General features: G+C 38.2%; 1 protein-coding gene across 2 annotated transcripts; it reads right to left on the reverse strand.

The window, feature by feature from the left end:
• Positions 1–3,497: 3,497 nt before the first annotated feature.
• LOC104437042 (probable L-type lectin-domain containing receptor kinase S.5) lies at positions 3,498–15,161 on the reverse strand. 2 transcript variants are annotated; one of them, XM_039303187.1, is made up of 4 exons: positions 14,737–15,161; positions 10,897–11,345; positions 10,087–10,797; positions 3,498–4,605 (listed from the first exon to the last, which is right to left on the reverse strand). In XM_039303187.1, the coding sequence occupies exons 2-4, from the start codon at positions 11,324–11,326 to the stop codon at positions 4,247–4,249; spliced, it is 1,500 nt and encodes a 499-aa protein (XP_039159121.1). In that variant the 5' UTR covers positions 11,327–11,345; positions 14,737–15,161; the 3' UTR covers positions 3,498–4,246. The 2 variants fall into 2 exon arrangements, with proteins under 2 accessions (XP_039159121.1, XP_010048212.2); XM_010049910.3 differs by having other exon boundaries at positions 3,498–4,578; positions 14,737–15,158.
• Positions 15,162–15,454: the final 293 nt, after the last annotated feature.

Raw genomic sequence — 15,454 nt, forward strand, 5'->3', positions numbered from 1 at the left:
TTTGTTTTTTTGAATTTTTATATTATAATTCAAATATTATTTATATTTACATATATTTTTAATTTTATTAATTTAAAAAAAGTATTCAAGAAATATAATTTTCCTATTACGAATATTATAAATCATATCCATCTTTATCCTATCTCCTCATATGATAATTTTTTTAGGGCTATATCTTTCTTATATCCATCTTTATCTTGTCCTAAGCAAACACCAAATGCGGGATATGATATTATCCTATTATAAATTTTATCCTAATTGCCAAATATAGCCTTATCTTTAAAAAAAATAACAAATATTTTGCTACTTTCAAGTTATTATCACTTTGTATTAATAGTTTCTCGAAATGTGAGTTTACATCATAGAGTTAGGGGGATTAGGGATGATCGGTTCGTGAGTTGGTTCAATTTCATTCAGGAACTAGGAACTAAGAAGCAAATCATCTAGTCCTGGGACTAGATCAAACCGGTTTGTTTCCCAGCAATCCAATAGAATCGGTGGATTCTATATCTTGGTTAAAAGTTTTTACTCGTCACTCCGATTAGACCTGACAACTTTGATCCTATATATCTAAAAAAGGTTTTATACCTCTACCTAAGGAACATTCAAATACAACAAATGGAACTGGAACTCTAACAAGTCCAACTCACTCTGTTTTAATTAATTGAATTCCCAAGCCATGTCGCAATTCAAGTTTGGGATTCATCCAAAATTTGCAAAGAAGATTGACAAATGATGGGGCCATGCTTATGGGGGGGCATGCTCGAAAAAACAAGGATTATTTGGTGGATTCTTTTTCATAAATGATGGACTCACAAAGTATGAGTAAGCAAGGAGGTAAAATTAGTGAATAGGAAAAGAAGGAAAAGGTAAAATAAAGAAAGAAGCAAGAAACAAAAGGAGCAACTTGGATGAACCAATACAGTAATATGAAAGAAACAAAGATTTACTTCATCATTTGGAATAAGCGAGGTGTGAGAGGATATTAAAGTTTGGGTTTACACTTTACTTTTTGAAAATATATATTTAAATTGGTCTGGTTTGTTCAGTCTGGTTCTCTCCTTGGAACCGAGAACCGGACCAAAAATCACCAATTTCAATTTTATGGAATCAAGAACCAAACCGGCACCCTCTAGAGCTGCCCAAAATCAGCTGGTTTGATTCAGTTCAAGTGGTTCCAATTCGGGCTGTTCTATATGCTCACCCTAAAGGGGGATTTTTTTCCCTCTATAAGGAACGGTAATTTGGTTCTTTAGATAATGTGGTTTGTCTTAAGATGTAGAATGTACTTCAAAAACTAAAAGGAGAGAAAAGTGGTAATAGAATGAAAAAATAAGGAGGGTGTGCAGTATTTTTACTTTTTAATATAGGATCACATAGTTCATCTCAATTATCATTTTGTGCATTTCTCCTTTTTATCTTATCTTTTTTTTTATGTAAGTTAAGAACTCCATTATTATTTCACTGGCTGCTCGTAATCATGCTCTTTTTAGACTTTAATCGGCCTTACTATCTTTGCTTATATGAATAGAAGTACCACATCACTATCTAATTACTCAAATCGCATATAGCGCACTGCTGGCTAAAAGATATTGAAACTTACTAATAAGAATGGTTTACTTAGTAATATCCAATCACCTAACAACATTTTTTTATAATAATACTCCAAACTAAGTCTATAATTCTAGCACTCTCCATTTTTACAGTAGTAGCATTGCCGACAACCTTGTTTGGAGAGCTCTTTCTTTATGTACTTATGTTTATATCGATGTTATGGTTCTATTTCTACCAAAAAAGTAAAAGTCAACAACATGAATATATTTATGAAAAGACCCAAAAGGGTGTGTTTTCAAGTAAAAAGGGATGTGAGATAGTATGGCCCGAACATCAACTTTAATATCATTCAGGATGTGAAATATATCTATTTCTCTTGAGCGTCGGTGATGCATAAAGTTCATGATATGATTCAGGATTGGGCGTGCTCCATTTGATCCTTGGAGTCAAAACTCGCACTCCACAACAGGGTTAGGTGCGAGCCAAGGCCCGTCCACTTAATAAGCCTTCCAATGACTGATTCAAATGTAGAGTTGGAGAACTACTAATGCGGTCGTGAAAGGAGTGTTCGCCGCTTGTCACTCGGCAATCCAGTGTGGAGTACCCAAGGCTGACCTAAGAATCTCGGGTTTTCGACTTGTTCTTGATTGGGCGAAGACGGAACAACCCATTCATGTGATGTGTCAGTTGGCACAGGTGTGGCCCTAAATGCTTACCTGCATTCATTAGATGTTTGCTTCTGCTTTTATCTCAACCATGATGCTCGAGCCTAATCTGCCCAATGGTTCGTTAGCCGTGCAGCGACCGTGGAAAGGAGATATTTCGACTCTCGGTAAACGCACGTCAATTTGCCTTTTATTTTTTTGTGGGACTTCCTTGTAACTACAAAACCAAGCTCTCTCTCTCTCGCTAGAAACGCTTCTTTTTCATTTTACACATTATTTTTCTTTCATTATATTAATTTGAGCATGAAATTCATAAATATACAAATCGACATATGTAACTTCCCTGTAGCTGCAAAATCAAGCTCTCTCTCTTGCCAGAAACTCTTCTCTTTCATTTTACACATTGTTTTTCTTTCATTAAATTAATTTGAGCCTTGAAATTCATAAATATACAAATCAACATATGTAAATCGTTCCTAATTTAAGTGGGTCTTCTTCTTCATATGCTTCATGTAACTCTTGCAATGAGACGTTAGGACTTGAATCACTCTAGCTTGATTTCACGTAAGAACGTAATATTCACAGAGGAATGTAAATACAACAAGCTAGCTTCAAAGAGTGTCCATTATGCACCACATCATGGCATAATATAGAGTAAAACTCATTCCTATATGAATTAGATGTGAATCATGTGGAATTTTCCGATATGTTCTTTAATTCTCAAGACCATTAACGCAACCCTGACATCCCCTATTTATGATCAAGTTCTATCTCCTATGGTGATCTGAGCTATGAGCAAGTGAAACACTTCTCATTCATTTCATAAATATACAAATCAACATATTTAAATCATTCCTGATTTAAGTGGGTCTTCTTCTTCATCATAACTCCTACAATGAGGCAGCAAGCATTACTTGGACCACTCTGGCTCAATTTCACATAAGAACATACTATTCACAGAGGAATGTATATACAGCACAGCTAGCTTCAAATAGTATCCATTTTGCACTACATCATAGCATAATACTGAGTAAAACTCATTTCTGTATGACTCAAATATGAATCATGTGAAATTTTCTCATATATTATTTAATTCTCAAGACCATTAACACAACCCCAGCATCCCCTATTCATGATCAAGTTCTATCTTTGGTGGTGAACTAAGTCGTGAGCCTTGAAATTCATAAATATACAATCCACATATGTATATCATTCCTGATTTAAGCGGGTCTTCTTCTTTGTATGCTCCATGTAACTCCTGCAATGAGGTGGCATGACTTGAACAACTCCAACTCAATTTCACATAAGAACATAACATTCATAGAGGTATGTAAATACAGCACAGCTACCTTCAAAGAGTATCCATTCCGCACTACATCGTAACATAATAAAGAGTAAAACTTATTCATGTATGACACTTATTCATAAATGACTCAGATATGAATCACGTGAAATTTTCTGATACAATCTTCAATTCTTGAGACCATTAACGCAACCCTGGCATCCCATGTTCATGATCAAGTTCTATCTCCGGGGGTGGACCGAGTCGTGAGCGAGTGAAGGCAAAATTGGTCTTGGATGTGGAGGAGTAGGTGACAGTGGTCAAGCCCGAGAATGAGACAGGCACAAAGGCCATGCTGGGTTGGGACTTGGGCAACTCCATCAGCGGCTCGTCTAGGTTCAGGAAAATTTGGACCACCTTTCGCATCTTTGGCCTGCATGCAGAGTAAGGGTGCAAGCAAGCAAGGGCCACTATTAGTGCCCTCTCCACTTGCTCCTCATCAAATTGACCTTCCATTTGCTCATCCACACACTCCGAGAGTAAGCCTTCTCCATAGAGACTCCACACATAATCCACCAAGTTGTCCTCTTCTGTGATCCCCTTTGACCTCTTCCCACACACCACCTCCAGGACCACCATCCCAAAGCTATACATCCGACTCTGGTGTGGCCTTCCCTAAGTATGCCACCTCGGGGGCTAGGTACCCAGGGGTGCCCGCAAGCACGGTTGTTGCTGAGGCATCGCTTTAGATCAGCCTCGCGAGCCCAAAGTCACCCAAGTAGGCATTGTAGTTGGCGTCTAGCATGACATTGTTGGGCTTGATGTCTCGATGGACCACAGGGTTCCCAAATTCTTCATGGAGGTAGAGTAGTGCCGAGGCCACACCAATTAGGATCTCGTACCGGGTCTCCCAGCTGAGGGACTGCTTGCCAATAAAGCGATCAAGGCTACCATTGGCCATGTATTGGTAGACTAGCAAAAGTTGTTCCCCCTCATGGCACCAACCTTGGAGTTGCACTATGTTCTTATGCCTCATCCTCCCAATCGTGCATATCTCTGCCAAGTAGTGTCTTTCACCTGTTGAATTTGAGGTTGAAAGATTGCCTGAAATTAATTAACGAATACTCGAGAACTTTTTCATAAAGGATCTTTGTAGTTATGGCAGTTGTTAGATATATTTAGGTATTTTCTAGAGATATTTAAGATATTTCCTTTGGTTATTTTGATTATGCATATTCAATTCAATTTCCCTAAATTGTCATGTATTCAAGCCCATGAATAAGCTCCATATACTCTTTTCTAGATACATTGAAATTAAATAGAATTTCTCTCCCACTTTATTCACATGGTATTAGAGCCGTCACTCATTGCGGAAATTCTTATTAAAAAAAAAGTTGCTGGCTTAGATCTGGCATCGCCATCCAACTTAGGTTAGATTTGGCAATCATCAAATGTTGCCTACTCCATCTCTTTGGCTTTTCACCACTCGAGTATAGGTTGTTGAGCTTAACTCTTGCTTCATTGAGGTCAATTTGGTGTTTCCCTCTATTTTCTATTTTTTGAAGTCTTCCAAGGCTGCCTAGATCATGTCTTTTGTCTAATGGTCGAGCTATATTGTATTAGATTGGAATTTTATGGCAATTTTAGCTTGTATTGATTGAGATGTTTCATTATGCAATGCACTGGGTGAGTGAACAATAAGCTGTTGCGTAGTTTGGTGAGTTAATCAGCATGGTCCCTGGAGATGGAGACGTTTAGAATCTCAAGGGTAGTTCAAGGAAATTGGCTTGCGAAAACTGATTTTGCAAGGATCAACTCTGTGAGATATATACGAAATCTGGGAGGGTTACCTAATTTGGTCTTTGTTGCTCTTGTTCTCTATGATTGGTCAGTTGGAATGACATAGATGCATGAACTTTCTACCTAAAGAACCTTCAAACGCTACAACTACTCTATTACTATGTCTGCATTGTTGGTTCAATTGGTTGTTAGTGTTGTGACAACATTGTTAATAGTCCATTGATGATATTTTTCAATTGTGTTGGATTATTAAACTATTGAGTTGATTGCTTGAAGGAAAATATTGTGGTAGTTTTCTTATTTTTATTAAAGAATGGGTGATTTTGAGAAGAGTAATGTTGTGATGATTGAGGTGATTTCCTCTACTTCTAATTGAATTACCAATAAAAAGCTTGAGGATAGTGCCAACTTTCAACAATAGAAGAAAATTGTGAAGCTAACTTTAATAGGCAGAAATTAACCTATAACTTGACTAAGACTAAACCTAGTATTGATGCAACTTGGAATGTAGTTGGTTCACAATTCTTGGTCAGATGTTGAACTCCATAAAGAGTGATATAGTTGATCTCATAACTCACATTGACATAATTAGAGAATTGTGGGAGTATTTGGCTATATTGTACTCTGACCAAAATAACCTTTCACGGATTTATGAGCTATCGTGAGAGTTTTACCGATCTAATAGGAAGGGGTGTCTGTTGCACAATATTTTGCTGATTTTAAGAGGGTGTATAGGAGTTGAATCATCTTTTCTTGATTTTAGCTAATGTTCACCAAAAGCATCTTCAAAGAGAATAATTGGTTGTATTGGGATTCGAATGAGGTTTCAGTCCAAACAATGAAACCGCCATATCTCTAATTCCTAGGAGAGAGACCATCGCTCACTCATAGGTACATTTGCTTGAGTTTTTTGGGTATCTCGTGAGTCTTCTCAAGGACACCACATTTGTGGTAGATAGTCAGCTCTTGTGTCCTAGTCTTGAACCAATAGTGGTAGTGGAAGTGAAAGGGGAACTCATGGATGACATAATGGTCACGGTGGCCATGGTGGTGGCTAAGGCATAAGAATAGGAAGAGGCCAAGGCCAAGAGCAACTTTATGGATAGTCCCACAATTCCATTTATAGCTCAGGGGCCGTTTGGACTTATCATTAATATGGCAAACTTGGTTGCATTTGAAAATCTTGTTACAAGTTATATGGGAGACTAGGATAGCAACAATAGTTTGCAAATGCTACATCAAGTACTAACTCTTCTTCTTTTCCACAATTTTCAGATGGCAACATAGTGGTTATGTTTGATGAGGAATTTGTTTGATACAGCTAGTTTCAAATCTCACAACCTAATTCTTTCGCTACTATTCCGGTATAAACAGGTAATGTTACTGCATGTCTTTTAGCTATATCTCGTCCTTTGTCAGGTCTTTCAAGGTTTTTTTTTTTTTTGGTCTCTTACTCCATCATCATCCACTATTACCTTAGCTAATGGTTCATCTACACAAGGTAATGGGATTGATGTAGTTCATCCAACTTCTTCATTGCCATTATTCTCGATGATTTATCTCCCACAATTACCATTTAACCTTACATTTGTTGGTATATTAACCAAAAACTTTCGGTGTTCGGTGACATTCGACTATGATTCTTGTATTTTGCCAAGATTTGGCTACAAAGATGACGATTGGTAGAGGACATGAGGTAAGGGGCTGTATGTGCTTGAAAATGTTCCATCTATTCCATGCTCTAGTGTTGCTTCCTTACATCAAATCCATTGTTGTCTTGGCCATCCTTAGTTGCACAATCTACAAAATTTAGATTCTAGTTTTCAATCTCTTTTTAGTTTAGAGTGCGAGTCATGTCAACTTGGCAAATTGCATCGTGTTAGTTACCTACCTTAAGTCACTAAGCGAGCGATACCTCCTTTTTCATTAATTCATTCAAATATTTGGTAGGTTTTAGATACTTTGTTACTTTTAGTGGTGATTATTCTAGAGTCACTTGGCTATCTCTAATGGAAAGTCATTCTAAATCGTTTTCTATATTTTGTGCTTTTAATTCTGAAATTCATATTCACTTTGGTGTGCATGTTAAAATTTTGCATTTTGATAATGCTAAAAGCATTTTTTTCGCACCTTTTCTAACTTTATGACTCAACATAGTTTGATCCATGAACCTTCCTATTTCGATACACCACAATAAAATGATGTAGCTAAAAGGAAGAATAGGCACTATCGGAAGTCACCGGGTCCATGTTATCTAAGATGAAGGTCCCCAAAACCTTTTTTTGATGTTGTCCTAATTGCATGCTATCTCATTAATCACATGCCTTCTTATGCTATACAATGTGGTATTCATTTATAATAATAAAAAGAAAAAAAGAAAAGAAGAGAGGGACGGTGGGCTTTATGTCTCTGTTTGATTTTACAAGGTGGTATTTCATTTTCTAATTCGTTTCTCAATCAATCATTATTTTTCTTACCACCTTGTATATTTTATTGTGTCTATTCTATTTGTGGTCATTAACTTGGAGTATCAAAATTTAATCCTAGAGCCATCAAGTATAGGTTTCTATGTTATTCTCGTACTTAAAAGGGATACCATTATTATTCTCCATCAAAATTACTTTACAACTACTAATGTTTCCTTCTTTGAATCTATTGTATATCACGATGTTCCAGTTACTGTTTCTGAGGTGGATGAAATTTTACATGTGATCACCATTTGGTCAATTGTACCACCTACTTCCCTGATATTTGCACAAGAACCAACTTCTCTCAAGGTCTATGCTCGAAATCCTTGACTAGATATTGCTCCCCCCCCCCCTTCCTACTGCCACTACTAGGTCATCTTCAACACTAGATCTATCATTAGTCGACCCATATTGTTCATCCCAAAGGTATCGTGCTTGTACTCAACATTCCATTGTAAACTTTAGTTCATACTCATCTATGTCTCCTTTCTTTCGATCCTTTACATCTACTATTGAACAATATTTTATCCTCAAGTTTGTAGCCGAAGCATTACATAACTCTAGCTGGAGAATACTTATGAAAGAAGAATTAAAGGTCTTACAAGTTAATCAAGCTTGAGACTTGGTACCTCTTCCTTCAGGCAAAATTGCTATTAGTTGTCAATGGGTGTATGCTATCAAAGTCATTCCCAGTGGTTCTCTTGCTTGCTTAAAAAAAAAAAGATTTGTTGCGAAAGGGTATACTCAGGTGTATAGGGTTGACTCTTTATACACTTTTTCTCGTGTTGCAAAGTTCACATTTGTTGGTATTTGATCTCTTTTGTAGCCACATATAACTGGCCATCATTGTAACTTGATGTCAAGAATGCTTTCTTGCATAGGAGGAGGTGTGTATTGAGCAACCTCTTGGGGTTGTTGCTTAAGGGAAGTATGGGAACTAGTTTGCAAGTTAAAAAAATCGTATGGTTTGAAGTAGTCCCCGTAGGAGTGGTTTGGAAGATTTTCTAAAGTTGTCCTCTCTTTTGGAATGTCTAAATGTGGATATGATCATTCCTTTCATAAATAATCAAGGGGAGGCAAGTTGTTCTTAATTATGTATGTTGATGACATTATTGTCATGAGAGATGACTTGGTTAGCATAAAGCTCTATTTTCAGCAATAATTTCAGACTAAGGATTTGGGCAACTTGAAGAATTTCCTAGAAATTGAGATGGCACAGTCACAAAAAGGTATTATTCTATTGCAATGAAAGTTTTCCAGAATTTGCTCACTGAGACAGGCATGTTGGGATCAAAGGCTCTTGATTCACCAATGGAATAAGGAGATAATCCAATTGCTGAGGGAGGAGAGACTCTTGATAATCCTAGTAGATATTAAAAATCTGGTTGGCAAGCTAAATTATCTTGCAATTGCTCAACCAGACATTGCATTTCCAATTAGTGTGGTATGCTAATTTTTATATCTGCTCATTGTACATTTCATTGGGATGCAATTATTCGGATTTTGAGGTACTTGAAGAAGGTTCCAAAAAATAAATTGTTTATCAAAATTATGGCCATAGTAGAGTTGAAGGATTCTTTGATGTTGATTAGAGAAGGTCTCCAAATAAGAGGAGATTGAGTACTAGCTATTGTACCTTGGTTAGAGGAAATCTAGTACCATGGAAGAGTAAGCAATAGAGTGTTGTTGTCCGCTCAAGTGTTGAGTCAAAATATAGAGTCATGACACAAGTAACATGTGAATTAGTGTGCATTTAGTAGCTATTGACTATATTAGGCTTTAAAACTTCAATTCCTATGCCCCTATGTTGTGATGATAAGGCTCTAGTACATATAACTTCCAATCATGTATTTCATGATAGAACACAACACATTTAGGCTATCATTATATACAAGAGAAGCTATAGAGTGGAGTGATCCTTTCAAATCACATTACGATTGGTGAACGACTTGCAGACATATTTACTAAACCTCTGGATCGTGGGAGGATAGAATATACTCGTAACAAGCCGGATTTGATTAATATCTATGCTCTTGTTTGAGGGGAGAGTGTTAGAGATATTTAGGTATTTTCTAGAGATATTTAGGAAATTTTCTTTAATTATTATAATTATACATATCCGATCCAATTTCCCTAGGTTGTCGTCTATTCAAGCCTATAAATAAGCTCCACGTACTCTTTTTCTAGATACATTATATATATATATATATATGGAATTTCTCTCTTCTACTTTATTCACAGCAATTATAAAATTGCTCCAACACTATGTTTCTGTGATGTTTAGATCTTATCTACGAGACCCTGTAAAGAAACAAACCTTGTTTCGAGGTTGCGGAGATCTTTTTCACGGCTATTTCAACCGGAGGATCTAAGATGACCCCTTTGTAAACACTTCCAAAACCACCAGTGCCGAGCAGGTTCTCCTTGCTAAAGTTGTGAGTGGCCTTTGCTAGCTCCTTGTAGGTGAACATTTTTGGAACATTCGCAGCCTCCCTCGATTGGCTCTCTATGTCGACGTCCTTCTTGTCTCTCTTCCTTGGTGCTCTCTTAATGAGGTAGACATATATCATGATGAACAATACCGTCATCACGCTTGGCACGACTAGAACCAGTATGGTTTTGATCCTGTTGTCTCTCTTGAGCCGCTTATCAGCCATAGATAAAGGAAAAGAGCTGAATGCCCAGTTAATCACCTTGTGGCTTTCGGGAAGAGGACCAGTGCCTCCCGAAAAGCCCACGTACACGAGCCTAGGGACCATTTCCGACATTTTGATCGAATAATTGAGAACGCTTGTTAGCGAATTCCCAGAATATGCTATTAAGATTTGGAATTCATTTTTATAGCCATCATATTCAATTTCGACCGTGATGTCCCTTCCACTTCTTAGGTTCACTCCCGTGCTCTTTAGGCTCTGGTTGACGACTGAATTAGTAGTGCTCATCGTGTCTATGCCTACGTGGTTCCCGTCAATATCAAACTCGTTCATGTAAGTGTCCATCTCCACGGCTAGTTGTCGAACAACACCACCTAAATATTCAGTTGAAAAGAAATCGTTTTTTGATCAACACTCTACAGCAAAGTGCCACAGATTTGGTATTCATCTAACGAAAGATTGGGTGGAAGTACCTTGAGTAGACCGATCAAGAATCCCCATGTATGAGCCAGTACTGTTTAGTGGTGAGGGGCTATTGTCCTGTGCAAAAAGGAAAGCCATCCCATCACCAGAGATTGTGGAATTCGGCGATGGGGTGATCCTGACGGTGAATGTGGTGGAGATCATGGCAGGCCAAGCAACCACTGGTTGGGAATAAAGAACCCGCCCTACCTGGTTTGTCGGCATTGAAGCAAGGCTCGAATTACCCTTCTCTGGCGTGATGTTCAAATACCCATCTCGCGAGCTTACCGAGCCCATGCAAATGAGCTCTTTACTAGTGCAAGAGCCAGGGTTGAAAGAAGGGAAAAAGAAACTTGTAGGCTCAAGACTTGAAGAGGAAGTTGAGGAATAAGCTTGCTGAGAACCGAGGAAGAGTGAAACTAGGATCAAAAGCAAGAACATGGTTTGGACACGAGAGATCCTATAACACCAAATGAGGCATTGTTAGTGCCTAATTTTTTTGTGTTGGGTGGTGACATGAGTCAATAGATGGTGATCCAATTTAAGTTACGAGTGCTGAGCTAAAGAGGCAATTCAATTTAAGTGGATGCAGCAGAAATGGAAGCCCAAAAGAACAATTGCAATTTTTATTTTCCTAGTCAAAGCATAATGTGTCCATGCACATTGGAAAATGACATGTTTCACTTCATTGCGCAATTGACCACTTTGGCGTAATGACTACAAAGCTTAGAGAATACGCTTTGCATCCTTTGTTTTTAATATCGAAATAAGAGTTTATACCATAAGTTTTACGTTGGATACCTAACCGTATACCTCATATCGGTTGACAGACTAGACTTACAAAACCGTTTCTTATTCCTTAGCACAAATTCCGATTTCACCAACTCCTGTCCACCCCCAACAACTTCCAACCGTCGTCTATCTCCACGGCCTCCACCACCCTCCAACATGAGGTCACCATGCCCTTTCACGGTCCTTGCGAGAGAGATAGAGGCAGAGACGAGAGAGACGGTGGGCTTGCGCTATAGAGCACAACTGCGGTGCCTATGATAGGTAGCCATGATTGACGAGTGCAAGTGTTGGTGGGTGCAAAAGACTGGGCTTTGGAGATATGTTATGAGTTTGTGGTTGGTAATATTAGATCTAGGTTGATATTGTTTGTATGGGAGACTGATTTGGTTCTTTGGATAATTTGTTTAATAAGAAGCGGAACAGTATTTTAAAAAAGGGATAAATATATTTAAAATTTTAAAATTTATCACCAAAATGCAATTGAGTCTTAAAATTTTCAAAAGTGCAATTAAGTTCGAAGATTTATAAATTAATGTAATCGAGTCTTGTCATTAACTCTATCCAGCTTGACTAATGGGAAAGAAAAAAAAATTAACATGACTTGTTTACTATTTTCTCTATACTACGTGATGTTGACATCACTAAACAAAAAACATAATACTAAAGTGATATCGTTTTGGTCTAAATCTAATTCTTTTTTACCCAAATTTTAAATAAAAGGTTACATTTTTAAAAAGGGACACAAAAAAGGAGAGAGAGAGAGAGAGAGAGAGAGAGAAAAAAAAATGGTGCCCTACAACAATTTCAACCTTAGGTGAGGACTAAAGACCTAGGAACTAGTGGATGTTAGCTAGAGACCTGAGCAATCGAGCATCGCCCTACCATTGCCAGTCGCCCCACCATTGCCAGCCATTTTTAATAAAGATAAAGCGTCCGAAAGTATACTCAATGAAGCACCAATTACAAAATTCACATAGCACTGTTATTAAGGGCCAGGATAGCAGCCCCATGAGTTAAAGTTCAAATTGGGTTGAAGTTGTTACTTAAAAGAACGATCTATCTAAGTCAAAGCTATCTCAAAAGTAACTACTAAAACTCGAAAAATTAAGAGTTACGTTATTCAATCAAAACTAAGCTAAATATATCACTAAAATTTAACAACATAATCAAGAATTCTATGCCTAGCCATTTTCTGAATTTTTTATTTTATTTTGCGAATTTTTCCCCTTTCTTTAAAATTATTACCCTTGTGTGGGATTAGGCATGGGCTTCACATGGACACGGGCCACCACAGGCAAAAGGGCTTACTAGTTAAGCCTCTCTCCAGTAGAAATTCAAAAGCCCAATTTCCTCCAGAAATAAACCAAGCCCCTATTTACTAGAAACAGATTAGGCCCAAATCAACTAGACCCATTGGAACCTACCAGAACGTAAGCGTCAAGCCCACTCTAAGCCTGGGTCCATCAAGCCAATTTCCAAGCCCGAAAATCACCAACCCTATCATAACTAGAACAACTAAGCCCAAATATATCAAACGAATTTAAGCCCAAAAATCTCACTTAAGCCCACCTACACCAAACCCAGTCTCCTCTTCCTTGTGTTCTCGTCGTCTTCCACGCTCACTTCCCATTTCCAGAACTCCACCCCGTGTTATTTTACAAAAGGGTGATGCTAGCATGGTGATGTGACCATCTGACGATTTTTTCCCGTGAAAATTCCCAAGCAAAATACAAATTTTTCTCCCTCATGTGAAAAATATATGGCTGAGGGTTCGCCATCTGTTTTCCAAACTAACAGTACAACTGGCCAATCAATTCCCTTTACAATAAATCACCTTTGACCATTTATGAGTACAAAAAGAAGGGACCCTTTACAATAAACGACAAAATGAGGGAATTGATTTGCTAATAATACCGTTAGCTTGGAAAATAGAGGGTGAACCCTCAACCAAACATTTTCCATCAGAGGGAGAAAACTGTGTTTTGCTTGGCAACTTTCGCGCACTTGTTGGAGAAAGAAAGTTTTTGGATAATAAACGGTGGACCCTCAACCATACATTTTCCATGAAAGGGAGAAAGCTCTGAGTTTTACTTGGCAATTTCCACGCGCTTGTGTTGGAAAAAGAAAGTTTTTGTAAGTTTTTGTTGCAATCCTCCGAAGGTGGTCCGTTAGCATCACCTCAAAAAGAAATAGGGTCCATCCATGATTTACACCTCCAAAGCTTTAAACCAAGCATCGCCTTTGCTCACCACGGAACCACCACCAAATTTATCGCTTAGTCTCCCCTCAGATCGCCAGCCATCAATACCCACGTCTATCATCAACCCCGTTCACACATAAACGAAATGGTCATGACAGAGCAGATAAAGGTACGTCGTAAGCAAAACCAGTTTAGATGCACATGATGGTCAAACACTCATCCATGGATACAACATCATCAACTCACCGACAATCGCCATTGGTTGGGAGCATAAAACACGAGAAAAACGAATGATTGAGGAAAAAAAATACGCATTCAATCATTGGAAAGACTTTCAAAAACAATTAAGGTGACTTAATCCCGGGCAACATGCTCTCGAGTTAGACAAAAAAGGAAAGTAACTTGCATTGGATTGTTAGGACATATTTGGTAATCATGTTTTTCTATTTTTTTGGTTCTTCATAACACAAGTAAATTTGATAACATCAATTAATTTTTATTATTTTTCGGAATAAAAAATAGTATAAATTTGAAACAAAGAAGTAAAAACATTTATATATTTATTTTCGAGAGTAGAAATAAAATATTTTTTTTTTTAAACAAAATTTTTGCAAAAATAAAAAACGTTACCCGACACTCCTATAGGCATTTCGTGAGACAGGTAATGAACGTGGATTTCAGGAAAAAAGTACTCAACCGTTTCAAGACTTGAACTCCCATCCAGGCTCGAAAGAAGTCTCTCAGAAATGTTCGAAAATCAACACAACCAACCTATTCAGATCCGACACGAGCATGAACGGAAGAAACCGAGTCTCGGCGTTCCACTCGTGACAGAGAAAGGCAGAGGGTTCAACATTACCTGGCCAAGGAGGAGTTGTCGGTTGAGGATGCGGGTTAAGTTTACAAGTTTGAAAAGTATTGCCGATGAGAATGCACGCCGGCGATGAAGCTTCAAACACGTACGAGTTGCTTCGGATCTTGACAGCCGAAAAACAGGGGCAAAACAGGGTTTACAGCGCTTGCTGGACCAACAATGATGACACGGCTATCTGCGATGGCGAGGTTCGGCAAAGAAAAGGAAAGAAATGGCTCGGAGAGAATCCTGGAGGGAGCGACTTCTGGACGCCCGAAAAAGGCCGCAATTCTCCTCAGTCCATGCTCTCTGTTCTTGGTCTCTCTTAAAAAGGAGGCTCGTCAGTGGCCGGTAAAGGCGGACTGCTGGTTACTGTTGGATAATGGAGAGCGACCAAGATAAGGATAGGGAATATTCGCCTAGGGAAAACCGTGCTCTCCTTCTCCTTCTAAGATTTTTTGGAATAAAATAAGACCTATTTTCCTTGACGCTGTCCTTTTCTCCTTTCGAACGTGGAAGTTCTTTAATTCCAAAGGCAGCTCCGTTTTTCCAACTGCCCCCACAGCGAACGCAAGAAGACAATCGAGTGTGAAAGAGGCGCCTTTGTCTTCTCTACGGTTTTCCATCCTTGCGCCACTTGACCAAAAGAAATAGACGCCCGAGCAACCATTGTGAATAGTGAGAACTTTGACTGATGGGAACGTGAGTCCATGTGGTATGGGAA

This window comes from Eucalyptus grandis, chromosome 10 (genome assembly GCF_016545825.1).
Source record: "Eucalyptus grandis isolate ANBG69807.140 chromosome 10, ASM1654582v1, whole genome shotgun sequence".
NCBI lineage: Eukaryota > Viridiplantae > Streptophyta > Magnoliopsida > Myrtales > Myrtaceae > Eucalyptus > Eucalyptus grandis.

What these genes read in the sequence shown, in the direction of transcription:
- LOC104437042 (XM_039303187.1), bottom strand. Translation starts at nt 11,326, where the DNA reads ATGTTCTTGCTTTTGATCCTAGTTTCACTCTTCCTCGGTTCTCAGCAA. An exon ending in TCTTGATCGGTCTACTCAAG is followed by an intron (nt 10,798 to 10,896) that starts GTACTTCCACCC and finishes CTGAATATTTAG; the next exon opens with GTGGTGTTGTTCGACAACTA. An exon ending in CTCCGCAACCTCGAAACAAG is followed by an intron (nt 4,606 to 10,086) that starts GTTTGTTTCTTT and finishes AATTAATTTCAG; the next exon opens with GCAATCTTTCAACCTCAAAT.